At 52.8% G+C, this 21,495-nt stretch overlaps 1 protein-coding gene and 1 long non-coding RNA gene across 2 annotated transcripts; both read right to left on the reverse strand.

Moving 5' to 3' along the window:
- Nucleotides 1-249: 249 nt before the first annotated feature.
- On the reverse strand, nucleotides 250-8,103 carry LOC123651111. Its single transcript, XR_006739600.1, has 3 exons — nucleotides 7,926-8,103; nucleotides 2,461-2,793; nucleotides 250-1,448 (listed from the first exon to the last, which is right to left on the reverse strand). It is a non-coding gene; the product is annotated as an uncharacterized LOC123651111 (long non-coding RNA).
- Nucleotides 8,104-10,933: 2,830 nt separating this feature from the next.
- On the reverse strand, nucleotides 10,934-11,447 carry GAST (gastrin). The gene is made up of 2 exons (XM_036407775.2): nucleotides 11,237-11,447; nucleotides 10,934-11,124 (listed from the first exon to the last, which is right to left on the reverse strand). The coding sequence occupies exons 1-2, from the start codon at nucleotides 11,445-11,447 to the stop codon at nucleotides 11,021-11,023; spliced, it is 315 nt and encodes a 104-aa protein (XP_036263668.1). The 3' UTR covers nucleotides 10,934-11,020.
- Nucleotides 11,448-21,495: the final 10,048 nt, after the last annotated feature.

Raw genomic sequence — 21,495 nt, forward strand, 5'->3', positions numbered from 1 at the left:
CTGTACCCTTTTGTAGCCAGAATGCCATCACCCTGCACTCAAGAACTACTTAGGCCAGTGGTCAGCAAACTCATTAGTCAACAGAGCCAAACACCAACAGTGCAACGATTGAAATTTCTTTTGAGAGCCAAATTTTTAAAACTTAAACCACTTCTAATACCATTCTTCAACATAGACTCGCCCAGGCTGTGGTATTTTGTTTGAAGAGCCACACTAAGGGGCAAAAGAGCCACAGTTTGCTGACCACAGACTTAGAGGAAGAATTTCCATTTGAGGGAGAAATAGCTCTGGGACATGGACATGCTCTGTCTTCTAAACAGCAATCAATCATGCATGTGCTTAAGCTTCATGCTCCAAGGAGGGGAAAGTTTTAATCTTTAAAAAACACTCAGTATTTTACTAGTCTTACTGTGGAAAGGCGATCGCAGAAGTTACTCGTTCCCTTTCCTTTTCGAAAATATTGTAGATGTAAAAATAAACTTTGAATCCAATTACTCAGTCTTCAATTTAGTGAGGCTATTTTGATGTCCTTTTCACTCCAGTGGTCACTGTGAGAAACCCTCAGCTAAACCAAATTACCAAAAGGAAGTTTTATTTCCAGAAATAGCCCCAGAATAAAATGTATCTTCCTTTGGCACAGAATTTGAATTGAGTTTTATCCATCTTGGCATCTAATTTCAGTCAGTTACTGCCTCAGAGGACAATAGAATACTCAGTTGTAGGAAGGCAGAACGTGGCTGACATAACAGCAATAGAACCCGTACAAAGGTCACAGTCCTGATTTTTTTTCGTTTTAGCCAATAGTAGTGTAGATATAGAAACGAAGTTTTCCCAGCAAGCATGATCTGACCAAGCACGGGCCTAGATGCATGGAGTAGCTGTGATTCGTGATGTTTTTCTTGGTGTGACTGGTCTAAGTAAAGTGTGGGGAGGAAGAGTTCAAAGTTTTACCGCAGAATGTGCCCCAGGCCCAAAAATCAGTATGTGGAAAAAATAACAACATGGATATTGCCAAAAGAATTTTTTTTTTTTTTTATCAACTCTGGTTCATAAGAGGAGAGAAGATGGCAAAGAGTATGGCTAAAAGTTTGGATTTCCTTCAAGATTTATCACGGGAATAAATTTGCCCAGCAGTCTACGAACCACTGAACAAACGAGGGAAATAACAATGCTTGAAACTTCCTATCCACAAAGGAAGCATTCTGTTTACGATACATATAGGAACAGCAATACAGCATCAACCTCTTGCTACTGCTTAGTGTTTGGGGAAAGCGTTTTTGCTTGCTTCTTAGTCTCATTTGGATTCTGATGGTTCCAACTGCCTTGAATATGTTGAGGGCGGCGGGAACGGCACCTGGTGTCTGGCTGGAGGGGGTCAGACCAAAGCAGGGGTCAGAAACCTTGGCACTTGGGTCCTGGCGAGGAAAGAATTCGAAGTCCAGACCAAACTGTAAGAGAACATTTATTGGGTAAATCTCAGAGGTGGAAAACATAACTCCTAGAAGAAGGGGGCTTAGCAAGCACGTTCTAGAGGTAAAGGAAGGGCCCTGGGAGCTTAGGAGGGAGGAAACTAATGGCAAGGTGCCCAGGAATGGTGAGGGGAAGGGGGAGAAAAACGGAGAGGAGAGGGAAAGGCACGGGGTGCTCCCTGGAGGGAGAGCGCACTGGGTCCTCCATCCTAGGGTTTTCAGGGCAGAGATTTGGGGGCGGTCCCAGGAAAAGGTCTGAATAGAATGACCAGCAGTTTTTCATATGTGTCCACTCAGGGCTGTGTTCTCCACTGATTGATTGGCCAGCACCAGGGCAGGGGGTCCTGGGGTCAGCCATGGCTGGTTCTGTGGCTTCTCTGGGCCTGGGCTGAAATACAACTGAGCCTAGATGTCTGTCATCTGTAGGGAGGAAAGGTCACCCTGGGGGTGAGGTCCCACCCACCCTTCAACCAAGCCTCACCTTGGTGACCTTCTGTACTTGACCCCTCGTCCTTGCTCTGCTCACATGTCTAACCGCCTACAGCATATGTAAATACAATATATTTAAATCCCAGAGAGATGGGGCACTGGATGTTTTATTGAGGCAGTTTCTCCCCGTACCCACTTCTTTTCTCTTCTTCACCCACGTTTCTGCCCTTTGTCCTCCTAACTCTGCGTGATAAAAATGTGAGCAATGCGTGAACACCCTAAACATCGCATAGTTGGGCTTTGTTTTCTGTCCCCTCGCTCCCTTTGTCTCTATGCATGACCGACACCCAGCCCTTTTCCCCTGGAGTTATTATCTTCCCCCGTCTCACATTACTCAGTCATCTGCTATGGATCTCGGAGTGATAGGAACGTATTTGTTTTGAAATGAGGGAGAAAGACAGGAGAGAAAAAAAAAAATTGGAAGCCATTGACTTCCCTCTTGCTTCACAGAACATTTGAGTATTGCACAAGGTCTTGTTTGAATCTCAAAAATACTACTCACAAATAACAAGCAAAATGCCGTCCTATCACCGGAGGGCTGGTTCCAGAAACTGACCCACCGCTGCAGGTGAGGTCACTGTCTTCATGTCGGTCCCCGGGATCTCCGTGTTGAGCTTAGGATGTGGTATCTTGGATATCTCCTCTAGCCTGGACGCTTCAGATGGAAGTGACGTGTGGTATGAGTTGCTGATTTCCTGCAGGTGTTGATACGTGTTTAGACTTTAGAGATAAATAACCAAAAAGTACTTCCTCTGGTCTCTTCAGTGTCCATGTTGCAGTGTGGAGAGCTGGGGCCCGGGTTCCAGAAGTTGATGCCGCTGGTCCATTTTGAGCCCTAGAAGATGTGAGACTCGGGGTGATGCTGTCTGTGGCGGGGGTCACTCTAGGATGGCTGACAGATTGGGAGACCAAGACTGGAGGAAGGGAAGGGTTCCCAGGGACCCAGGACTTTAAGTTTTAAAAAGCAGAAAGGGCCAGGCACACACTAGGACGAATCTGTCCTGACTCCCTCCGTGAGCGGCTCGGTCCGCATATAAGGCGGTTCACGGGGCCTGACATGTCATTCTCACCAAGCTTACTCCGGTCTTTGAATACAAACTCCACTCACCACTTACCCTTTCCTTCCCTAAGCTTTGAAACCCTTAGACCCAGCCTGATTGGTGCGGCTCAGTGGAATTGTGTCGACCTATGAACCAGGAGGTCACGGTTTGATTCCCAATCAGGGCACATGCTGCCTCTGGCATGCCCCCTCCTGGAGCATGCAACCCGGGCATGTGCCCTGACCAAAATCGAACCCTGACCTCCTGGTGCATAGGTCCATGCTCAACCACTGAGCCACGGCGGCCGGGCCACCCCCTCCTTGTTACTAAAGATTCTCGGGGTGACCCTCTACCGTCCTCCCTGGGGAAAGCTGCCGACGGGAACAGCGAAGATTCGCTTTGCTCAGCTGTCATCTGGGTCTGTGTCCGCTCGGCCACCTAGGAGTGCCCTGTCTGAAATAATGTGCTCCCAGTTGGAGCTCGTCTCCTTAGGAACCTCACTTGTGGGGGCTGAGGGCGGGAAGGTTCATCCTAGCCACGCTGTTGCTGTGTTTGTACTCTGCGGGAGAAGAGCAGAACGGTTTTCCCTGCTGCTTTAAACCCCAAATGGCAAGGGGACCCCCTGCACTCAGGTTCCCAGGCCAGACCAGACCTTCCCCAGCTGGGGGCTCCGGGAGCTGGAATCCCGTGTTTCCTACCAGGAAGTCACAGCCATCAGCACAGTCAATTCCACTCAGAGGTCCATTGTCCTGAAAGCAGCTTGCAAGGCACAGAGGAGTGAGCAGGGTGAATAGAGGGGAAGGGAGGTGCCGGGACAAAGGGACACATTCGCAGAGGGGCCTGGGCTGGCTTTGCTTCATGTGGGAATAAATAAATAAATTAATTAAAAATCCTGGCTCCTCTTCCCGTGTCCCCTTCCAGCCAGCTGTGTGCAGCTGCTGTGCTCACAGGACGAGCCCTAATCCCAGCCCTGGGCGCTGTCCGGCCGAGGTCTGCTCCAGCAGGTGCATCCGCGGAGCCCAGAACAGATGCTTCACACACAACGAATGAACAACTGAGCGCATTCGTGGCTGAACGTCCTGGGAGTCCTGTCTTTCAGGCAAAGCAACTGTCTGGCTTTTTTAAAAGAAGACGCGGTGGTGGCTGTTGGTAACGGCAGCAGCATTCCTTTTAGCGGGAGAGAATAGTTTTCTTACGCGTCGTTCCTCATTGGCTTTGCACAGCCACCCCATGAAGGGGGAAAACGGGGTGTCGTTATCTCCATGGGGGAGATTCCCTCTCTGCCCCATCTGCCAGCGTCCTGGCACCAGGGATGGCAGAGCAACAGGCAGGGGGGCGGCCCACAGCGGTCTCAGGAGGTCACCCCGAGGACAGAGGCCGGCCCAGAAGGAAGCAGAGTCCCAGGGGATGAAGTGGTTTGCACAGGGGCAGATGGAAGCTGGTTGGCTGCAGAAATAGAGCCGAACTCACTCACTCTCACTCTCTCTCTCTCTCTCTCTATCCAGAACACATGCAGAGCAAGGCAAGCAGTGGTCACAACCCGTCCTCCAGCCGGTCCCACCATTCTGGGCTCGATGGTTACAGAGGGACCTTGCCCGATGGGAGCCATGTCCTTGAGGGACGGTGGGAAACTGGGTCTCTTTAGCCCAAGACAATAAAGCAGAGTGCGTGTCCGGACATGCTCATGGCATTCAACTATCTGAAGGGTTGTCATGTGGAAGAAGCAGCTTTACATTTTTTTGTTAGGTCTTTTTTTCTTTTTTTGTTAATCCTCGCCTGAAGATATTTTTCCCATTGCTTTCCAGAAAGAGGGAGAGGGAGAAAGGGGGGTGAGGAGGAGAGAGAGACAGAGACAGAGACAGAGACAGAGACAGAGACAGAGAGAGAGAGAGAGAAAGAGAGAGAGAGAGAGAGAGAAACATTGATATGAGAGAGACACATGGACTGGTTGCCTCCCCCACATGCCCCGACAGGGGGTGGGGAGCAAACCTGCCGCCCAGGTACCATGCCCTTGACCAGGAATCGAACCCAAGCCCTTTCCGTGTGCAGACCAACGCCCTAACCACTGAGCACACCAGGCCAGGGCGGGAGCAGCTTCGAGACAGAGACATGAAGAGCGCAGGACCCATCCAGGTGCCCTGTGAGGCGGGCGTGTTTATCGGGGTTCACGGGAGAACACTCAGGTGGCAGCGTGAGACGGCGGGGTCCCCAAAGGGCCCTGCACACCGAGCAGGTGCTGGTTCGGGGCGTGGACTCCGGGTCAGGCCCCGCGTGGCCACCACCTGTTTCCCTGGAACGTGGCTACTCCCCCTGAGGGTCCGCTCCTCACCGCCGTGGCAGAGGATGGCAGTGCCCGGCTGGGGACCGGTTACAGGGTTTAGTGCGGGGAAGCCAACCAAGTGCATAACCAAGTAGCCACTGAGTGCGTGCACTGGGGATGCATCTGGGGCTCCATGTGCAGAGTGGGGGTGCAGTATGGGGGTGCAGTGTGAGGGAGGGGTGCAGTGTGAAGGGTGCAGTGAGGGGTGCAGCCTGAGGGGCGCAGGGTGAGGGGTGCAGTGTGAGGGGTGCAGTGTGGGGGTGCAGAGTGGGGGTGCAGTGAGGGGGTGCAGTGAGGGGTGCAGCCTGAGGGGCGCAGGGTGAGGGGTGCAGAGTGAGGGGTGCAGCCTGAGGGGTGCAGTGTGGGGGTGCAGTGTGAGGGAGGGGTGCAGTGTGAAGGGTGCAGTGTGGGGGTGCAGTGTGGGGGTGCAGTGTGAGGGGTGCAGTGTGAGGGGTGCAGTGTGAGGGGTGCAGTGTGAGAGGTGCAGCCTGAGGGGCGCAGGGTGAGGGGTGCAGCGTGAGGGGTGCAGCCTGAGGGGCGCAGGGTGAGGGGTGCAGCGTGAGGGGTGCAGCCTGAGGGGCGCAGGGTGAGGGGTGCAGTGTGAGGGGTGCAGCCTGAGGGGCGCAGGGTGAGGGGTGCAGTGTGAGGGGTGCAGCCTGAGGGGCGCAGGGTGAGGGGTGCAGTGTGAGGGGTGCAGTGTGAGGGGTGCAGCCTGAGGGGCGCAGGGTGAGGGGTGCAGTGTGAGGGGTGCAGTGTGAGGGGTGCAGCCTGAGGGGCGCAGGGTGAGGGGTGCAGTGTGAGGGGTGCAGTGTGAGGGGTGCAGCCTGAGGGGCGCAGGGTGAGGGGTGCAGTGTGAGGGGTGCAGCCTGAGGGGCGCAGGGTGAGGGGTGCAGTGTGAGGGGTGCAGTGTGAGGGGCGCAGGGTGAGGGGTGCAGTGTGGGGGAAGCAGTCCAGGCAGCAGCCCACCCGGAGCGGCCCCCTGGCCTGTAGGTCTGAGGAGGTCCTGACAGCTGCATGGGGGAACGCACCATTGACCCCTGGTGAGGTTTGCAAACTAGATGGCGTCCCTGCCAATGAGGTCCGTTTCCGCTGGGGAGAGCCTGGACGTAATGTCCCTTCCGATCTTACATTCCCAGAGAGAGAAGAATGCTCAGAGGTCCCACTGTACCAGCAGAAAGCGCCTCCCCTGCAGGCCAGCGGGGCAGGTCAGGGAGCGGGCAGCATGAGGCCGGCCCCTCCGGAGAGGGGGGCGCATCCTTCCCCCAGGCCTGCCCGCTTGGTATTCACACCACACAGCGGGGCTGTGCCTGCCCTCCTGAGGCCGCACGGGAGCTGCCCCCGGAGCCCCAGAGCGGACACAGGAGATTTCTCCCCCCACCCCGTGTCCTCCCAAAGAAACCCACCCCAGAATTGTACGAATGTTCAGGTTTTGAATTACGGTCTTTGACAACGTCTGGTCTCCTTCCAGCCCGGCTTGGGACCTTTGACCTCCGTGTGCACAACAGACAGGCCCTGTGTGTCGGGGATGCGGACATACGTTTTCAGGTGGCACCCCCTGCTGGTCACAGGCGGGAACGACACGGCGGGTCCGGATTCCTTGTTTGTTTTTTCTGCAGCGCAAGCCCCACCCCCAGTCCCCTCCCGCCCCCGGGGCAGCCGGACAGGAAGCGCCCTGCTCCCCAGAGCTGAACCCGGGCCTCCCTCCCTCCCTCCCTCCCTCCCTCCCCGGAGCTGCAGCTTGGCACGCCTTCACCTTCAGCTGTGGCGCAGCTTCCAGACCCCGTGTTTATGTACTGCTGGAAGCACGTGTTTCTGCCAAAGAGCAGTCACTCATCAATCACGGGTGAAGGTCACCCTCTGGAGACAGGACTCGAATTAGGACCTTTTCTTTTTCTTTTTCACTCTGTTTTTTATTGTTGGTAGGATGACAGATCTCTCCCAGGTTCTCCCCCCCTTTTAAGACCTTTTCTGGAAGCTCTGAGCTGGGTCCTGGACAACAGAGGACAGCAGGCGGAGAGGCTCAGGCCCCCAGCCCATTCTGTCCCCTTGTCCCCAGCCAGGGCAGCGCCCCAGGAGTCTGGCAGAGGTCCGGGGGGGGGAGGAGGGGGTGTTAAAAGGAAGAGGGGGCCTTGAGGGGTGGAGGAGCCCAGGTGCTGGGGGAGGAGGGGGAAGAGGAGCCAGGAGAGGGAGGAGGGCTCCCCTGAGGCCTGCAGGAGGCAAGGGGGAAGGAGGGAAAGGGAAGGGGGACACCTGTCCAGGTCACCCTCTCTGTCCTGCTCCCCAGTTCGGTGCAGAAGGTAGTTCTCATGCCCGGCCCTGCCCTGACCCCGGGCACTGGCCCTCAGGGATCTTGCCATGGGATACCCTGTCCCAGGTGACTTTTCCCAAGGCTGGGCATCAGGGCGATGGTGCCCCAAGTTCATGGCTCTGGTGGAGGGGCGGGGGGTGGGGGGGCCTCCTTCTACCCTCTCTCTGGCCCAGCAGGAGTCTGAGGGCACCCATTGGGAGGGAGGGGGAGCAGGAGGCCCTCTGGGGTCAGGCAGCAGCACAGGGTGGGGAGGGGAACAAGGCGCCTGTCCGGTCTCCCGGGCTGTGGCTGACGCCTACCTGCTGGGCCCGAAGGTTTCCCTGCAGAGTGAGCCCGGGCTGAGCCTTGGTTGCTCTGTCTGCAAAACGTTCCCTTTGCAGACTGGGCCTCTTTTGCCGGGTGACTGGTCCTGCCCAGGAGGGCGTTGGAGAGCCGTGAGATGCGGGCTGACACTGCCCTCTGGTGGCTTCCTCTGGAGTTGCTGGGCTCCCGTGACTGAACCTAGATCAAGCTTGTCACCCTCAAAGGCTAACACAGACCAAGTAAGCAAGGTTTAAGTTTATGTGGGCCGCAAAAACACAGAAGCTTCCATTTTCATGGAAACGTAGGTTTATTTTAGTAGAGACATGCTGAATACAAAGAGCTGAAATAAATGAGTAATCACTGACTTAAAATAATTAATTTTAATAAAAATTAGTGTTTTTCTTGAACATTCACTCAGCAGACACTGAACAACTGCACAAATTAATAAGCATAACGCAAATCAACCTGTTTTTCTTGTTCTCCGAAAGCAAAATATTTCTTGTTGCGCACACCAAACAAGTCAGTACAAGACTAATGCCCTGGCAATCAGCTACTAAAATATTCGCTGCCAGTATTAGGGGAGAGAAATGGTGCGCCTGCGTGTTAAGGCGAGTAAGGGAAATGAATGCAACATGGTGATAGTCATCAGTCATTAGCGAACGTTGTAGTTCGTTATTGATAATTATGTATAACAGGATATTGTAAAAATTAAGTTACAAAGTTTTTATTAATATTTCGTCTACTCCCTTCCACTCTCTAAAATAAATCAATGGAAGAATATCCTTGCGTGAGGATTAACAACAAAAATCCATGGCTTTATTTTTGTCTTTCCCTTACACCTTGTCTCATTGGAAATGAATAGTATTGTTTCTTTTTAAAGGTAAAAATATATGCGTTTGGCAAAATGGCAAAATAGGAAAGTTCAGCCTGCTCATGAAGTCATCTCTAACAGTTCTTTCTAAATTATTTAATAATGAGGTCTTACAGGCTGAGACTGGAAGGTCTGGGGGGTATTTTAGGTTTACATGATCCGCTGAGTAGTCATGACCATTTATTTTACCACATCTCACCAATAACACCATTCATTAATTAACGGAAGTGCAAGTTAATTAAGCTGGGAGAAATAGCGAAGCCTTTTCATAAAGCGTGTGAACTTGCAACAATGGCAAGGGAATAATCTTTATTTTACCTTACATAAAGAGCATAGACATTGCAATCAGCAGATATGTATAATATATGTGCAAAAAGTTTCTTACATTCCATTATATTGACTGGACCTCAGAAGTACTCATGGTGCACCGAAACCGGTTTGGATCAGTGGATAGAGCATCGGCCTGCAGACTGAAGGGTCCTGGGTTCGATTCCGGTCGGAGGCATGTACCTTGGTTGCGGGCACATCCCCAGAAGGAGGTGTACAGGAGGCAGATGATTGATGTTTCTCTCTCATCAATGTTTCTGACTCTCTATCCCTCTCTCTTCTTCTCTGTGAAAAATCAATAAAAATATATTTTTAAAATATATATATATTCATGGTGGGCCGCCTATGACCCCCCAGGCTGGGAGTCTGATGTGCTTGACTAGATGGTGCCCCCACCTGGGGGTCCCTTTCGTCTCTCTTTGTCTTCTCCATTTCCTGTCCTCCTCCTTCACCCCAAGCTCCCCAGGGACCTCAGGGCTGCTTTTTCATGAGCAGGTCAAACCCAGTTCAACAAACATCGACTCCGCAGGAGGTGAATGACCCTCTGCTGTATGACCCGTTGCATGCTGGGAGCTGGAGACACAGAGCTGTTTACAACACAGCGAGATGGTCCAGGAAGCCGGAGGCTGGAGGCTAGTGGGGAGCCACTGGGCAGAGCTTCTGTTTTGTTTTGTTTTGTTTTGTTTTGTTTTGTTTTTTTAATATATTTTATTGATTTTTCACAGAAAGGAAGAGAGAGGGATAGGGAGTTAGAAACATCAATGAGAGAGAATCATCAATCAGCTGCCTCCTGCACACCCCCCACTGGGGATGTGCCTGCAACCAAGGTGCATGCCCTTGCCCGGAATCGAACCCGGCCGCAGGCCGACGCTCTATCCACTGAGCCAAACCGGTCCCGTCAGAGCTTCTGTTTCATGAATGAATGAAAGCATGACGCTTCCCAATAGTGGGGAGACCTGTGTGGCTGGATTGGAGGGGATGGCAGAGGGGCAGGGGGATGAGAAGGGACCTCCAAACAGGAAGAGCATGCCTGTTGGACCCTTACTGGCATGATGACAGGAAAACGATGAGCAATGGGAGAGGAGAGGCTGGCAGTGATTTCCTTGTGGAGGATGGGGAGTCATGGCGGGGAGGGGGAGGCGGGATCATGGATCAGCAGCCCAGGATGGTGGACCCCAGACTTTCAAAGGCTGGAGGAGTGGCTTTTAATTTTTATCTTTTGAATATACTTTTATTGATTTCAGAGAGGAAGGGAGAGGGAGAGATAGAAACATCAAAGATGAGAGAGAATTGTGGATCAGCTGCCTCCTGCACACCCCATATTGGGGATCGAGCCTGCAGCCAGGGCAGGTGCCCTGACCGGAAATCCAACCAGCGACCTCCTGTCTGGTTCCTAGGCCCACACTCAACCACTGAGCCACACTGGTGGGGCCAGGGGTGGCTTTTTAAATCGTAAGTAATTCTCTCCTGCAGATGGCATGACTTGCTCTGGAAGCGGAGGCTACCAATCAATGATTCGCTGTCATCATTGATGCTTCTATCTCTCTCTCCCTCTCCCTCTCTGTCATCAATAAAAATATTTTTTAATAAAATAAAAAGCTTTCTCTGATTTCAGCCCTCACCCCCTATTCTCCCACTCACATGAGTGTTGGGCTCTGGGGACACCAAGAAGGATGAGCCATGGCCTCTTGCCCCTAGAACAGTGCTCAACTCCCCTCCCTGCCTCCACCCTGCCCCAACGCCCCTCCCTGCCCCAACCCTGCCCCAATGCCCCTCCCTTGCCCCAGGACACTTGACGCAATGTGGTCCATTGGAAGCCGCTTTATTGGGATTGGTTTTCCATGGGGCTGGGCTGGGCTGGGCTGGGCTGGGCTGGGCGGTGACCGGGCGCTGCTAGGGCTGTTGGTCTCCTTCCTCAGCACTGCGGCGGCCGAAGTCCATCCATCCGTACGCTTCCTCTTCCTCCTCCAGCCACGGCCCCTGCTTCTTGGACAGGTCTGCAGCCGGAGGGGGAGAGGAGGTGAGGATGGACCAGGACACCTGGCCCCGGGGACTGAGGCCCACACTGGCTGGGCGAGGCCAGCAGGGAGGGCTGTCCGCGGCTCCTACCTGCCACGGGGTGTGGGGGACCCGGGAATTTCAGCTGCCTTTGGTGGCGAGGGGCTGAGCCCAGCTGGTCCAGCCAACGTGCCTCCAGGGCCCCCCCGGCACCTGGGCCCGAGGGTGCATCCTGCAGCTGGGAGCGGGGCTTCCAGGAGGCTTCGGAGAAGGCGGCCAGAGCCAGAGCCAGGAGCAGCCCATACACGCACAGGCGCTGCATCTTGTCTGCAGAGAGAGCAGGACCGAGCGTGGAGAGGCAGTCCGGGCACCAGGGGCAGGGGCCTGGGCCAGGTGGGCTCCAGGTGCCCCCTGCTGGCAGGTGTGCAATGCTGCGAGGGCTGTTGGACTGTTCCTGCTGTCCACCCCATCCCCCCCTACTATCCCCCACCCCCCCACCCCCAACACACACACCTCCACGCCTTGCCCCTCTCCTCCTTCCCTACCCTGATTCCAGCGGCTGCTTTTCTTAGGGGGGGATGGAAAACCTAGAGCAACGATTTCTCAGCTGTTCTGCACAATCCAAAGAGCAGCTCAGTGGGTGCTTTGTTCTTGCCATGGAAGGCAAACTTTAAAAGGAATAACCAGGGGTCCGGCCGGCGTGGCTCAGGGGTTGAGCATCGACCCATGAACCAGGAGGTCACGGTTCCATACGTGGTCAGGGCGCATGCCCAGGAGGCCAGCTAGCTCCCCAGTGTGGAGCGTGGAGGAGGCAACCGATCCATGATTCTCTCTCATCCCTCTCCCTTCCTCTCTGAAATCAATTAAAAAAAAAAAATACATTTAGAAGGCAAAAAAGAAAGCATGATCTCTCTCATCCTTGATGTTCCTATCTCTCTCTCCCTTTCCTTTCCTCTCTGAAATCAATAAAAAATGTGTTTTGTTTGTTTGTTTGTTTGTTTTTTCACTCAACAGTGTTGAAGGACCACAAGGGATCTCTTTGGAGACTCCCAGCACACTCACCGTGTCCAACACTAACCATGTGGGTAGCCACTGGCCCCATGTGGCTCGTAACATTTAATTAATCAAGATAGAAAGGTCCAGCCGAAACCGGTTTGGCTCAGCGGTAGAGTGTCGGTCTGTGGACTGAAAGGTCCCAGGTTTGATTCCGGTCAAGGGCACGTATTGTACATTGGTTGTGGGCACATCCCCGGTAGAAGGTGTGCAAGAGGCAGCTGGTTGATGTTTCTCTCTCATTGACGTTTCTAGCTCTCTATCCCTCCTCTCTCCTCTTCTCTGTAAAAAAATCAATAAAATATATATTTAAAAAAAATGATAGGAAGGTCCTCCCATGCACTCGCCCTGTTTCCAGTGCTGTGTGGCTCGTGGGTACCGTACAGGACAGAGCAGACAAGAACACTACCACAGTCATGGAAGGTTCTTTCAGACAGGGCTGGTCTAGGAAAGAGCTCCAGCTGGGATCCAGGAACACGGGTTCCAGGCCCGGCCTTACCCAGTCATTTGGGTCATACCTCTCTCTGGGCCTCAGCTTTCTCATCTGAGAGATGGGAGAACAGCCTTTGTCTCTCTGACCTCCAGGACTGGCGGGGAGGTGGGAGGTATGGCGTCAGAGGGTCAGGGCTGGGCCCTGGGGGAAGCTGCCGCAGGTCAGCTCAAAGGCAAGGGTCGGGAAGCCAGGGTGGGTCCTCCTGCTGAGGCCTAGTCCCACCACAGGTAAAGGCGAGTGACAGTGATACGGGAGCCTGACAGGGCGTGGGGCCCCATCAACACTCTTCCCAGCCTCCCCCTCCCTCCCCTCCAAGTGCTCTCACCTGCAGAGCGGGAGTTGGTGATGCTGAGGTCCGCCTGGTGCCTCTCGGCTGGTTCGGTTCTCTGCTGGGCCGGTGGCTCCAGCCCAGCCTTATAAAGCCCCTCAAGGCCCCTCCCAGCCCTCCGTTCCCAGGAGGCCAGGCTCCCCCCAGCGCGAAGAAACCTGCCCCACCCTGCCATCCAGTCAGTCCCCCGGATGTGGGGGAAGGAAGGGATGCTGAACTTCATGGCGAGGACAGAAGCAGGGTAGGGGCTGTTCTGCTGGGCATGGAGGCAGGCAGGAGACGGGCTTCCTGGGGCCAGGAGCAATGCCCCCGCCGTGTCCTCGGGGCCAGGGGTCTGGGGGGGCATCCTTTAGACTACTTCCTGTTAGGGGGCAGGTGAGGCGGGTGGACCCAATGACCTTAGAGTCAGAGAGAGCGTGTTTGAGACCAGGAGGGCATGACCAGAGTGACGTATTGATCTCCTGTCCGTCCGCCGGCCTCTGCAAACAGGACGTGTCCCCGTTATCGGGCACAATGGGCCGTGGCTGATGGCCGCTCTCTCCCTGCCCCATGGCCACATCCTGGTGGCTGTGAACCCCTTCACCTTCCCTCACCTGGAAACCCCAGAGTATCGGGCCCCCTTCCCTCCCCCCTCCCCCGCCCCGAGCCCTCTGTGCTGGGCTGCATGTAGCTCACAGCTACCCCACATCTTCCCAGGGCTGCCCCCCATCTCCCCTCCTGCAAACCCCCTATCCAGAGCCAATTCCTGGAGGCCCCTGTGCCTCAAGGGAAGGCAGGAACCCGCATAACACATCCACCGCTTTGCCTCATAAAAATACATCTTCAGCCAAAACCGGTGTGGCTCAGTGGATAGAGCGTCGGTCTGCGGACTGAAAGGTCCCAGGTTCGATTCCGGTAAAGGGCATGTACATTGGTTACAGGCACATCCCCAGTAGGGGGTGTGCAGGAGGCAGCTGGTTGATGTTTCTCTCTCATCGACGTTTCTAGCTCTCTATCCCTCTTCCTTCCTCTCTGTGGAAAAGCAATAAAATATATTAAATAAATAAATAAATAAATAAAAATACATCTTCACATGGCTAGCAAAGAGAGTAAAGGGTCTGCCCAAGATGTTCCAGAAAACCAAATGGAACGCTTGTTGACCTGGGTTTAAAATATACATATTTTAAATATTTATATATATATATATATATATATATATATATATATATATATATATGTATAAATTGATTTTTAGAGCGATAGGAAGAGAGAGATAGAAACACCAATGGGGGGGGGGGTGCCCTGACTGGTTTGAGAGCATCAGCCTGGGGACTGAAGGGTCCCAGGTTCGATTCTGGTCAAGGGCATGTACCTTGGTTGCAGGCATATCCCCAGTGGGGGGGGGGGGGGGTGTTTGTGCAGGAGGCAGCTGATCAATGTTTCTCTCTCATCAATGTTTCTAACTCTCTTTCCCTTTCCCTTTCTCTCTGTACAAAACTCAATAAAATATATTTTTTTTTTAAAAAAAAAAGAAACACCAATGGGGAAAAAGCATCATTTATAGGCTGCCTCCTACATGTCTTCTCATGGGGATCGAGCCTGCAACCCACAGGTGCACTGTCTGGGAATCAAACCCATGACCTCTTGGTTCCTGGGTTGATGCTCAATCACTGGGCCACCCCAGTTGGGCTCGTTAGCCTGCTTGATAAACTGCTGTCTTGACCTCGTTTGGATGGATGTAACTAGCTCCAGGCTGTTTATGTTTTTATTTTCCGCAGCTGGGACTGGGGGTTTTGCTTTTGTTAGTGCATCATCAGGCCCCTCCCAACCTGGGTAAGAGGCCGGGGTCCCCACACCCCCAGCCAGCGTGGCCCAGAATGAACAGGTGATGAAGGAAGCACGGTGTCCATGGCAACCAGTGGCCAACTAACCATCCTAATCCAGAGCAGGTCTCCGAGACTCGGCAGATGGAATAAATGAAAATGGCAAAAAACAACCTTGCGAGCTTTCACCATCATCATTGAGTGACAGACTCTCAGAGGCAGAAGATACTTTGGGGGAGCCGCTCTGCTCGCATCCTGGGGGAAAAAGAGGCTCCTGTTGCTGTGGCAACGGGGGATGACAGGCTTTCAGCAGAGTCCTGGTTGTACCACGACCCACGTCTTGATTTCTCCTGGGGGGTGGGAGGAGGGGGATTATGGGAGTTGTGTCCCTTGGCTTGTCTTGAGCAGGCAGGGTGCATGGGGGTGGCAACGTCACCGAGTCGAGCTGTGTCCCTCCCCCCATTGGTCAGGGGTGGAGGCCCCTGTTAGGGCGCTGGTGGGCGTGCAGCCGGGGCTCACGTCCCCAGAGAGGGTGTCCCCCAAGGAGCTGGCCATCATGGAGACGGCCTGGTCCCCTCACAAGGGAGCCTGCTGAGCTTTGGGAGCTCCTTCCCTTCCTGAGCTGTCTTTCCCTCCCGGAAGTGAGCACAGTAACTTGGGAGAGAGTGTCCTGAGAGCTGATGTGCATCAAGCACCACGCCCAGTGCCCGGAATGGCACGGGCATCCGCTTTCGTTGCACCTCCCTCCTTTACCCGCGCTGGGCGTCAGTTAGCCTCATCTGGGAAATGGGTCTCCTTCATGCCCGCCTCACGGGGCTGCCATGTGACAAGGTCTGTGCGCTCACTTTGCACACAGCAGGGCGCTTCACCTCCTTGGAGGCTTGAGGAGGGCAATTCCCTAAAAAAGCACCGTCTGTGAATCCAAGGTTTGCCCTCCCGCTGGCGGGGTGACTCGGAGGGACCACCGCATGGAGCTGCCACTGAGAGAGGCAGCAGGGATGGCGCCTGTGGAGGCTGGGTCTCCTGGAGTCCAGCACCTACAGAGTGAGGGGGGTTATGAGGCTGGGGAGGTCAGGGTGGAACCCAGGGACTGCACTTTGACAGGCTGGTGACCAGAACACCCAGTTTCTGGGTCTATCAAGTTGATGACCAGATCCCAGACCTTGGGGCCCAGCCTCCTCCCCTTCCCTATGAACCCAGCTTCCATGTTCACAATGATGTCGGTGCTGTGGGCCAGGCGCCCCTGTGTCTTTTGCATGAACAAATGCAGCTGCTCTTCAGCTTGACCCTAGAACCATGGGAGAAGGAGACAACCATGCTCAGAATATTTGGGAGCCCCCCCCCCCCCAAGCTCAGGGGTCGGGGACAGGCCTGGCTGGCCAGGAGAGAGAGCAGAGGGTGCCCCCAATTTAGCCCCTGCCTTCCCTCTCTGGCCTCCCCTCGCACGTTCTCCCCTGACGCCCACCTGATGCCCACCTGGGCCTGTGAGCCTGCCTCTCAATCCACATTTCACATTACGATCACCTGGGGGCCCTAAGCCCCACCCTCAGGCCCAGGCCACTCAGGTCCAGCGCCCAGTCCTCCCCGGGCAGAGCTGAGGGTGAGGCCTGGACGCCTGGCTGGCCCCTGCAGGACCGGCTTTTGCAGTCGGGGCGGGAACCCCACCTCGGTAGCACCTTCTAACCCTCCAGTGGCAGGCGAGTCACAGAGCGGAGGGACCCAGGTGCTCCAGGCCGTGGGGGGAGCTGGTCTCGCTCACAGTAAGTCCTAAGGAAGCTCTGCTGTCATTCCGGGGTTCTCCTCACCTCAGCCTCACCAGCGCTTCGGCTGCCACACCATCCTGGCTAACAGGACCATCTCCCCCTTCCCTCCGTTACTCTCCTCCCCACTCTTCCTGCAGCAGTCCCGGGCAGCCCCCTCCTGGGCAGATGAAGGCCAACCTCCATGTAGGCCTCACAGGAGCTCCTCAGGTCTCCCACCTCCTGCCTCCCACAGCACTGGGTCACCCTGGCCTCCACCCTGGGGGCTGTCTTGTCTCCTTTATATATTTTTTTTTCTTTGTCCCAACCGGGAATCGAACCGTGACCTCATGGTCCATAGGTCAAAGTTCAACCACTGAGCCACGCCTGCCGGAGGGCTCCCATATCTTAACAGTAACAGCTTTTGCTGTTGAACGAGCGCTCACAGGCCTATGACCTCACTGAACACTCAGACTCAAGGCCAGAACGCTGTGTGCAGGCTCTCTACCCAGTGAATGCCAAACCCTCCTTCATCCCAAACCCTCCTGCTTGCTCAGAGACCTGTGCCTTCACCTTTTCATTCATTCATTCATTCATTCATTCATTCATTCATTCATCTATTTATTTTTAAATATTTTTAGCCAGTTTGGCTCAGTGGCTATAGTGTCAGCCTGTAGACTGAAAGGTCTTGGGTTCAATTAAAGTCCAGGGCATGTACCTTGGTTGCAGGCCCCTCCACCCCCTCCCTCCCATCCGGGCCCTGGTCAGGACATATAGAAGCAACCAATACAAGAAGCAACCAACCGAAGTGTTTCTCTCACATTAGTGTTTCTCTCTGTCTTTCCCTCTCTCTTAAGCATCAATGGAAAAATATCCTTGGGTGAGGCCTGGCTGGTGTGGCTCAGAGGCTGAGTGTCCACCTATGAACCAGGAGATCACAGTTCAATTCCCAGTCAGGGCACATATCCAGGTTGGGGGGCTCCATCCCAGGAGGCAGCCGATCAATGATTCTCTCTCATCCATGTGTCTATCTCTCTCTCTCCCACTCCTTCCTCTCTGAGATCAATAAAAATATATTTTTTTAAAACAATATCCTCAGTTGAGGATTAAAAATATTTCTTAAGTGCTTTTTTTGTGCCAGGCTCGGTGCTGACTCTGGGGACACAGTGGTGACCAAGCAGGTCTTTGTTCCTTGTCTCTTGGAGGGGAAGCAGCGTCCTGAACATTGTGGTGGGGAAGTGAGCAGAGGCCCCTCCTTACCCCGGGACCTTGATGTTCTTTTCCAGGCAAGCCTGCTGGCATCTACAACTCGTTTTCACCTCCCTCTTCCCCTAATGATGGCGATGGACATTTGGGGAGCACTTGTAAGGCCAAGCTCCTACAGTCAGCACTTTGCAGGCGTTATGTCTTATGATCCTCATCACAGCCTCACGAGGAGGGCGATACAATGACCCCTCGTTTATAGCCAGAGACACAGAGACACAGAGATTGGTGATTGTTGGCGGCCTGAAGCGCTCTTGTACGCCAAGATGCCGGGCCTGTCTCTACCTGCACCGAGTCTCAGGGCTGTGTTTGAGGTAACCTCAAGGCATGAGGTAATGTCTCCCTATGGGTCAAAGAGCAAGCTTGCTATTGCTTGACTAGAAAAACAATAGATTAAAAAAACAAAACAAAACTCATGGTTTCTTCTAAGAGTTCTACCTCGTTAGCTCTTATGTTAGGACTGTGATCCATTTTGAGTTCATTTTTGTATATGGTGGTTAAGTACGGGCCCAACTTCATTCTTTGGCATTTGGCTATCCAATGGTCCCAGCATTATTGCTTTCTGTATTCAACTGATTTTGTGCATTTCAATACAGATCTAACACTGTCATAAAAATGCACTTATAAAAAGTGAAAAGTCACAATAATGCTGTTGTGTGTTTTTGGTTTTTGAAACCAGCTCACAGAACACAGTTTGAGGTCTGCTGCTTTTATGGTTCAAACGGGTGCTTCTCAAACTTGGTAAAAGGAAGATTGGTTCGGCAGGTGTGTGGAGGGGGTTGATATCCTACACATCTAACGAGCTCCCAGATGATGTTGAGCGGCGGTCTTTAGTTCCGTCTCCACGGTGGACCCGGAACCAGGCAGGTCACATCTCTCTGCATCTGACGTCGTCCTTCTGCTCATTTCCTGTTGTTTCACAGAAATAGAGTGAGAATCGATGACTTGCTTGCCACACACACGCCGAATACTGACGTGTTTGTGCTCCGCATTAATATAGCTTGTGTTCCCTGTGTTTCCTGTTTTTAAGCAATCATCCATTCTGGGTGTAAATTAACCATCAAGGACTATGATTAAAGATGATTTAACCTGTGCAGCGCTCAGACTGCTGGGGCTGGCGATAGTGGCCGGGGACCGAGTGAGTCACACCCCGCTTCTGAGCTCTGTGGAGCCGGGCTGTGTGTGCGCCTTCCACCCGATACACGGTTGGTTTTAGAGATATTTACCGATATTTTTAAATAGTTATTAACTTTACAAGTTGACATGGGAATACGCACTGTTGCTGTATGTTGGGATAGGCCTGGGAAACCTGGTAACCGCTGGGGCTTTTGTTAGCCTTGGGAGATAACCAGGGACCACTGATGAACCGTTTTGGGTATCAGGCTCTTTTAAGAATCTGATCAGCCAAAACCGGTTTGGCTCAGTGGATAGAGCGTTGGCCTGCGGACTGAAAGGTCCCAGGTTCGATTCCGGTCAAGGGCATGAGCCTTGGTTGCGGGCACATCCCCGGTGGGGGTGTGCAGGAGGCAGCTGATCGGTGATTCTCTCATCGATGTTTCTCTCTGTCCCTCTCTGAAAAAAAAATCAATAAAGTATATTTTTTAAAATAAAGGAATCTGATCAAAGCCATGGACAGTCTCACAAGTCACACATGCTGGTAACCAAGTTCTGACCCTCTACCCCCCCTTTCTAACCCTCTTCAATGCGATACTTCTGATTCCTTTCCCTGAAGGTTAGCTCTGAGTGCTTCTTCCCTGCTTGTTTCCTCACTAACTCCCCACACGTGGTTTGGGGCCCTCCGGTAGGAATTGGCTGATGCTGGTTAAAAAGGCCAGTTCCTGGGGGCCCCGTCAGGGCTGCTGGACCAGACATTCTGGCCCTAAGTGGGCCATGTTTTGGAGTTCACAGGCGGGGGCTTCTAGCCTGAGGCTGTCACACCTCATACCAAACGAGTCACAGGCACCCACAGGCCAAACAGACATCATTTTGGTAACATTTTTGAAAAGTTGTTTATCAGTTTTACAAATCTATCTTGCCTGGGCTGATGGCTCAGTTAGTTGAAGCAATGTCCTGAATGCCAAAGGGTTGTGGGTTCAATTCCTGGACAGGGTATACATCTGGGTTGGGGATTTAAACTCCTGTTTCCCTCTCACATGGGTGTTTCTCTCTCTTTCTCTCTCTCTCTCTAAACTCCTGTTTCCCTCTCACATGGGTGTTTCTCTCTCTCTCTCTCTCTCTCTCTCTAAATCAGTAAGAGCATATCCTCAGGTGAGGATTCGAAAATAACAATGTTCTTTCTCTAGAACTTTGTTAACATATCGAGTTATGTAAGGATCTTTTGCAGTTATTGCCAACGTTACCTTCAGATGGCCCCCTGCGCGTGGATGGAAGGGGAAGCCTTCCCAATCCTGAGATCCTGTGCTTTTAGCTACGCCAAGGGATGGCACTGGCCCTTCTGCCTCAAAGCAAGGCTATGCTGGTCTAACATCCCATCAGGCTGTCTGCTGACGCACCTTTGCTTGCCCTGTAACAACCCCCGTACACGGCAAGAACCAAGACTCAAGGTCTGTAACGTAAACGGAGCTATTTAACTTGTGAAGGTACAGGTTTCCGGATGGGAAGAACAGACTGGGTTCTAGATTACCTGAGTTCTTGAGAAGCTCTAGAACCCGGGGTAGATGAGGCTCTGTCACTTCCACATTTCAGTTCTCTCAACCATCAAATGGAGACAATCATGCTTTATTACTTCAAGCGTAAGATACACCCACGTCACATCGCATTAGGGCATTTATAAAACTCCCGTCAACAGATCATTTTGAATGGTTGCAGACAGCTTACTTAATACTGGTGTTGCTAGCTGATGTCAGAACAATCTCCTTGGGGGAAACTGCAGGTCCTTCAAAGGCACTGATGTGAACAGCCTCACTCAGACCTTCATAGCCACTATGGCAGGATTCCCTTTCATCCCATCTTCTGTGATTCTGTGGGTTGGGCCCCGTGTTACTTCTATTAATTTCTCTAGGAAAAGCCCTTTTGTTGTCTTTTAAAAACATCACCCAAATGTTTTGAACAATGCCATCATTTGGAGCAAAGTGGAAAGTTGTTAAACAAGTCAATTTCGTAGGACTGTGTTATAAACTGTCCCTGAGATTAGAATCTTATTTTCAAGGCATTTGCAATTGGTTCAGCCTTTTCACCAGATGACCTCCACACATTCATTTGACCTTGATCTACAAAATGGGGGCTGGGGAGTGTTGATTCCTGATAACCTTTCTTAGCAGTTGGAAGCCTGTTATTTCAGTATCTGAAGTTAGGAGTGGTTTATGATCCAGTTTATGCTGGATTATACAATATGTTTAACAGAATGGACCCTGGAGTGCACATACTTTACTATTCATTGTTGTCAAGGGTTGGCTCCGGATACTAATTTCAACTTCACAAACACATCAGTCACTATGCTTTTTAATACTACAAGCCTAATCTTCTAGCCCACTTCTGCATACCTTTTCTAGGGGTTTGGAGATTAGGTGAATCCCCACACTATGTCCTCTTGGGAAACTTAAAGGAGTGAAGTTTTCTTGACCCATTTGTTCAGGCCCCAGTTGAGAAACTCTGGGGTAGACCGAACCCCCGGCCCACTTCTGTGCTTCTTTCACACACAGACAAACATACAATAGAATCTGCAGGTTAGA

The sequence above is a fragment of the Pipistrellus kuhlii genome, unplaced genomic scaffold (genome assembly GCF_014108245.1).
Source record: "Pipistrellus kuhlii isolate mPipKuh1 unplaced genomic scaffold, mPipKuh1.p scaffold_m20_p_37, whole genome shotgun sequence".
Lineage (NCBI taxonomy): Eukaryota > Metazoa > Chordata > Mammalia > Chiroptera > Vespertilionidae > Pipistrellus > Pipistrellus kuhlii.